General features: G+C 49.3%; 1 protein-coding gene across 1 annotated transcript in view; it reads left to right on the top strand.

Moving 5' to 3' along the window:
- LOC129482492 (E3 ubiquitin-protein ligase HERC2-like) overlaps nucleotides 1–6,731 on the top strand; it is a 33,573-nt gene continuing 26,842 nt past the window's right edge. Inside the window, 3 exon segments of the mRNA XM_063638494.1 lie at nucleotides 1–30; nucleotides 4,603–4,850; nucleotides 5,449–5,551. Coding sequence (XP_063494564.1) covers nucleotides 1–30; nucleotides 4,603–4,850; nucleotides 5,449–5,551 — 381 coding nt within the window.

The following is a 6,731-nucleotide window of genomic DNA, read 5'->3' as shown; positions in this document are numbered from 1 at the left end:
ATGCACCTGAACCAGGATGCCCCTCCCCAGGTACCTTCCCTTCTTCAGCAGCTCCAGAGGGAGGCTAGCTTCTCTCAGCCTTTAGCAGAATGATTTGTTAAAAGGGTCACATCTGCTCCACACTAGCCCGAAAGGCCTCAGGGACAGGGCAGGGTCTTTGATCCTCATCTCTTAGGGGGGGTGAGGAAGAAGCCACAATATACCGGGTACCTGCTTGGTGCTAGATACTTCATCATTTTATCTTCGCAAGAAGCACTGCCCCAGCTTCCAGTGAAAAGCTGATAGGGAGGGAGGATGGTGGAGCTGGAGTTTGACCCCATGTTTGAACCCACGCTTACCAAGTACCAAAGCCCATAGGTCCCTTGACCTGCCCACCTGCCCACAGCTGCAGCAGGAGGTGGAGCAGGGATTTCTGCCCATGTCTGGCCTCTGCCGGGTCCTGAGGTCCTGACTCCTGGGCCTTGCTGCTCTCTGCATCCCATGGCTCCCCCTAGGAGGAAGTCTTAGAAAGGATGCATTCAACTGTCCAGGCTCTATAATAATTATTATTTTATAGATATACATACATATATGTTATTGCTATATATATTCTTTGAGCACCATTCTGAATCTTTGTGTCCCGCACACATTGTTTTCTCTACCAATACCCTTCACTCCATTTTTCTGCCCAGAAACCCTAAGTGTCCATCAAGTATTAGCTCGAATTGTATGTCTTCATGAAGCCTGCCCTGAGCACTCATAGAATTTATTTGTCCTTCCAATGCACTCAAGACTTACCTCTGTAACAAGTGCATTTGGAATACACTGCTTACTGCTTCACCAAGTTTTATTAGGTGCTTCACTGAGAGGCAATTAGGCATGCACTTGTAATCCCAGCTACTCAGGAGGCTGAGGCAGGAGAATCGCTTGAACCTGGGAGGCAGAGGATGCAGTGAACCAAGATCGTGCCACTACACTCCAGCCTGGGCGACTGAGCCAGACTCTGTACTAAAAAAAAAAAAAAAATAGGCTGGGTGCTGTGGCTCATGCCTGTAATCTCAGCACTTTGGGAGGCCGAGGCGGGCTGATCATCTGAGGTCGGGAGTTCAAGACCAGCCTGACCAAAATGGAGAAACCCCATCCCCACTAAAAATACAAAATTAGCCCGGCGTGGTGGTGCACGACTATAATCCTAGCTACTTGGGAGGCTGAGGCAGGAGAATCGCTTGAACCTGGGAGTTGGAGGTTGTGGTGAGCTGAGATCATGCCACTGCACTCCAGCCTGGGCAACAAGAGCGAAACTCTGTCTCAAACAACCAACCAAACAAACAAAAAACAAAACAAAACAAAAAACACAGTGTAACAAGTTACTATAAAGTCACTGCTCAGGGACCAACTTGCCTGCTCCTGTGCCTCTAGAGGGAAGCTCCCTCCCACAGTTCTTTAGAGTTTTATATCTTAAGTACAGGAGTCAACAAACTAGGCCTATGCACCACATCTGGCACCCAGTCTTTATTTATTTTTTGAGATGGAGTCTCTCTCTGCAGGTCCCAGGTTGCAGTGCAGTGGCATGATCTGGCTCACTGCAACCTCTGCCTCCCGGGTTCAAGCAATTCTCCTGACTCAACCTCCCGAGTAGCTGTGATTACAAGTGCACACCACCACGCCTAGCTAATTTTTGTATTTTTGGTAGAGACGGGCGTTGGCCTCTCAAAGTGCTGGGATTACAGGCATGAGCCATGATGCCTGACCTAGCCTTTTTTAAAATGAAGATTTCAAGAGGCCGGGCACGGTGGCTCACGCTTGTAATCCCAGCACTTTGGGAGGCCGAGGTGGGCGGATCACAAGGTCAGGAGATCGAGACCACGGTGAAACCCCATCTCTACTAAAAATACAAAAAATTAGCCAGGCGTGGTGGCGGGCGCCTGTAGTCCCAGCTACTCGGAGAGGCTGAGACAGGAGAATGGCGTGAACCCGGGAGGCGGAGCTTGCAGTGAGCCGAGGTTGCGCCACTGCACTCCAGCCTGGGCGACAGAGCGAGACTCCATCTCAAAAAATAAAATAAATAAATAAATAAAATGAAGATTTCAGTCAGCGCAGTGGCTCACGTCTGTAATCCCAGCACTTTGGGAGGCCAAGACAGGTGGATCACCCGAGGTCAGGAGTTTGAGACCAGCCTGACCAACATGGTGAAACCCTGTCTCTACCAAAAATAAAAAAAATTAGCTGGGCATGATGGCATGCACATGTAATGCCAGCTACTTGGGAGCCTGAGGCAGAAGACTCACTTGAACCCAGGAGGCGGAGGTTGCAGTGAGCCGAGATCGCACGATTGCACTCCATCCAGCCTGGGCAACAAGAGTGAAACTCCATCTCAAAAAAAAAAAAAAAAAAAAGTGTCCTTTTTTGTCTCAACCCCTTTTTAAATTTTTTTTTATTTTGAGACAGGGTCTCACTCTATTGCCCAGGTTGGAGTGCAGGGGCCCGATCTTGGCTTACTGTGGCCTCAACCTCCCTGGCTCACATGATTCTATGACCTCAGCCTCACAAACAGCTGGGACCACAGGTGGGCACCACCATGCCCACCTAATTTTGGTATTTTTTGTAGGGATGGGATTATGTCATGTTGCGCAGGCTGATCTCGAACTTCTGGGCTCAAGTAATCTCTCTGCCTCCACCTCCCGAAGTGCTGGGATTACAGGCTTGAGCCACCATGCCCAGCCCTGCTTTAATTTAAAGTGTATTTCATTTGATATTAGTACAGCCACTTCAGCTCTTTTTTGGTCACTATTTGAGTGTTGTATCTTTGTATCCTTTTACTTTCAATCTGTTTAATTTAAAACATTTATCTTGTAGATAGCACATTGATGGATCATACTTTCTTTTTTAATCCTTTCAGCCAGTCGGCTTTTCTTTTTTTCTTTTTTCGAGACAGAGTTTTGCTCATCACCCAGGCTGAAGGGCAATGGTGCTACCTCAGCTCACTGCAACCTCTGCCTCCTGGGTTCAAGCAATTCTCCAGTCTCAGCCTCCTGAGTAGCTGGGATTACAGGCACCTGAAACCATGCCTAGCTAATTTTTGTACTTTTAATAGAGACAGTGGTTTCTTCATGTTGGTCAGGCTGGTCTTGAACTCCTGACCTCAGGTGATCTGCCGCCTTGGCCTCCCAAAGTGCTGGGATTACAGGCGTAAACCACCACACCCGGCCAAAGTCATGGATTTTTTTTTCTCAGAAAGCGTATTCCATTCCTTTTCCAGAAACCAAATTTGTACAAGTTAACTAAAATAAATATTTATACTCTAATTTTTTTGTTCTGAGGTCTTTTGAGTTTTAAGAATAGAATTTTATCTTTACATGTTTAGAAAAATTAGAAAATATAGATAAAACATAACTAAGAAAATAATAACATCTTTTCCTTCTGTTCTAAGTTCATTACTATTAGCCGAGTGCAGTGGCTCACACCTGTAATCCCAGCATTTTGGGAGACTGAGGCGGGCGGATCACTTGATTCCAGGAGTTCGAGACCAGCCTGGGCAACATGGCAAAACCCTGTCTCTACAAAAAATACAAAAATTAGCCAGGCGTGGTTGCATGTGCCTGCAGTCCATCTACTGGCAAGGCTGAGGTGGAGAACCACCTGAAGCCGGTGAGTCAAGGCTGCAGTGGTGCAGCCTCTGTCCCCCAGGCTGGAGTGCAGTGGTGCAGTCTCAGCTCACTGCAATCTCCGCCTCCCGGATTCAAGCGATTCTCCTGCCTCAGCCTCCCGAGTAGCTGGGATTACAGGCACACACCATCACACCAGGCTAATTTTTGTATTTTTAGTAGAGAAGGGGTCTCACCATGTTGGCCAGGCTGGTCTTGAACTCCTGACCTCAAATGATCCACCTGCCTGGGCCTCCCAAAGTGCTAGGGATTACAGGCGTGACCGCCATGCCCCGCCGGTATTTTTCTTAGGAGCAGGATCTCACCCCGTCGCCTGGGCGTGCAGTGGCACGATCTCAGCTCACTGTAGCATTGATCTCTCAGGCTGAGGCGATTCTCATGCCTCAGCCTCCCAAGTAGCTGGGATCACAGGTGTGCGCCACCACACCTGGCTAATTGTTAATTTTTTTAAGAGATGGGGTCTTGCTATGTTGCCCAGTCGGGCAACATGGGATCCTCCAACTCCTGGCATTGAGGGATCCTCCCGCTTCGGCCTCCCAAAGCTCTTAAAATTACAGACGTGAGCCACCGTGCCCGGCCTATATTGTTTTATATTTCTTCAGTTTTGTTTTGTGGTCGCTGGAGGTGTTTCCTTCTTGGATTCCCTGCACAGTGCTTCCACAGCTGTTCCATGTAATCTGCCCAAGACTTTTGCTGCATTCAGTTGAACACACAGGAGGAAGCTCTTCAGTCCCCAGCCGACCACACAAAGATCCGTTCTCATCCCCAGGGGAGCTGGTCTCGCCACTCGATCCCTGGACAGCTCCAGCTGGTGTGAGCGCAACCACCTGCCGCAAGACTAAGAGCGCTCCGGGCCAGTCTCCCGTGGGAGTGCGGGCGCGCGTGCGTGCGTGCGGCAGAAATCCCGCCTTCTGGCGCCCGCGGTTGGCCCTAGCCGCAGCCCGTGAGCTCCAAGTAGGAAGATAAACGGGATTGCGGGAAGCGGGAGAGTCGGGAGGAGCGGCAAAGGGCTCCTCTTCCCCATTGGCTGCGCCCGCGGAGCAGCCTCTGTTGCAATTGGCCGTACGCGGGGGCCGGTAGTCCCGCGTCCGCCCGCCCCTCCGGCCGCGAGAGGCGCCGGGATCGTGGGCGCGGGCTGAGCCAGCGGCTGCTCGGACGCTGTGTCCGCAAGCCGGCAGGGGGAGGCGGCCCGGCCCTGCGCGTCAGGTACTGGCCTGGGACACCGGGGCGGCCGGCGGCGGGGGTGGTGCGGGCGCGGGGCTGGCGGGCGTGGGCGCGGCGGCAGCACCTGGGCCTGCGCTGACCGCCGGCGGCGCAGCCTCGGGCCTCTCTCCATCTCTAAGTGGTGGTGGCTGTGGGTTTTTCTACTGGCGATCTTTTTGAGTAATTTGTTTCACGCACGCGCCCTGCTGTGGGGTAAAGCGGCAGATTTATGCTGCTGTCATTTGTCCGTTAAAACGGCGAGCTTCCTGTCGTGTGTGTGTACTTTTTGGATTGGAGGGCAGATGACATTGTGACTTGGCCTCCTAGGAGCGTCCATTCTCAGGGTCTCGCCAGCGTGGTGCAGAAACCCGGCACACGCTGCCTATCTTGGAAGGAGGCTTTCCGTTCCCCGAACCTCCCTCTCCCTCCATCTCTTCCCTCTTCCTCTATCTCCCCCTCACTCCCTTCACCCAGCTCTTCTCTCCCCTCTTTCTGTTCTCTCTCTCTCTCTCTCTCTTTTTTTTCTGCATTAAACTTTTCGGGAGTGTCTTTGTAAATTGTTTAAAAGCGTTAGGTCTTCAACATGTATGTTTACTTTCAGGCCTGAGAACTGGGAAGAAGCTGGAGAAAAGATGCCCTCTGAATCTTTGTGTTTGGCTGCCCAGGCTCGACTTGACTCCAAATGGTTGAATACAGATATACAGGTGGGGCTTGAAATGTCTTTTTCTTGATGTGTTTCTGCTTCCATTAAATTTCTCGTGTATGCCTTTTTTTTTAGGGCATGTAAGGGGAAGTCAGTTGTATCTTGCTATATTAGAGGAGCAGGTTTATTTCCTGTAACTTAAAATATAACAGTCTTTATGGCTGTTTTTGTAGATCGTGCACGGCTGCCTTTTAATTAGTTTCTTGCAAGTGCACGAAACTTGAGATCTATGAATAGGCAAATTTTTTTTCCTGTTTATTATAGCTGGTTAAGAAATCTGCCACACTCCTAACCATGTCATGGTGACTTTTGTTTGTTACTGATAGTTTTTGAGCTGTTTAGTTATCTGTGGAGGGGAAAATTGGAGAAGTTGCAGTAATTATGGCCGCTGGAAACTCACTCATTTTATGAGGTCTTGTGTTTGTGTTTCTGGAGAGACAAGAGTTAGTTCAGTTGACCTGTTTGGTTTGTATTTGTAACCAATACAAGGACTAAGGACAGTTGTGTTGAAACTGAGGTCATGATGTTAGGATCTTGAGGGCTGAAGGCTCCAAATAAATGGTATGTATAGAATTCTATCTGACTTGAAATTTTCCCTTTCTGGACCTCCACATGCTGAGGCTAACAGTGTCCATATGACAGTGCTTTCCATGACAGGAATCAGCAACCTTTTTTTTTTTTTGGCACGTATCAGTGATTCACTCTGTATATTTTAAAAAGTTTTAACCTCTTCCTCCTAGCCCTCCAGTATGTAATAAATTAAAACGTTTCCCAAAGTGTTTTCTGTGAAACAGTAGTTCCAAAAGATGCTCTTAGAAAAGCTAAGTACATGGAAAAATCCAAAGTATGTGTTTTATTCATTACATTTGATGAATTTTTTTGTTGTTGTTTTTTCCTCTCGAGAGGGAGTCTTGCTCTGTCGCTCAGGCTGGAGTGCAGTGGCATGATCCTGGCTCACTGCACCCTCCACCTCTTGGGTTCAAGCAGTTCTCTGCTTCAGCCTCCTGAGTAGCTGGGATTACTGGCACCCTCCACCTCGCCCAGCTTATTTTTATGCTTTTAGTAGGGACGGACTTTCACCATTTGGTCAGGCTGGTCTTGAACTCCTGACCTCATGATCCGCCCGCCTCGGCCTCCCAAAGTGTTGGGATTACAGGCTTGAACCACCGCGCATGGCCCAC

This window comes from Symphalangus syndactylus, chromosome 5 (assembly GCF_028878055.3).
Source record: "Symphalangus syndactylus isolate Jambi chromosome 5, NHGRI_mSymSyn1-v2.1_pri, whole genome shotgun sequence".
In the NCBI taxonomy this organism is placed as follows: domain Eukaryota; kingdom Metazoa; phylum Chordata; class Mammalia; order Primates; family Hylobatidae; genus Symphalangus; species Symphalangus syndactylus.
Note: the sequence above shows the minus strand (reverse complement) of the source record. Positions and strands in the feature narration are given on the sequence as shown.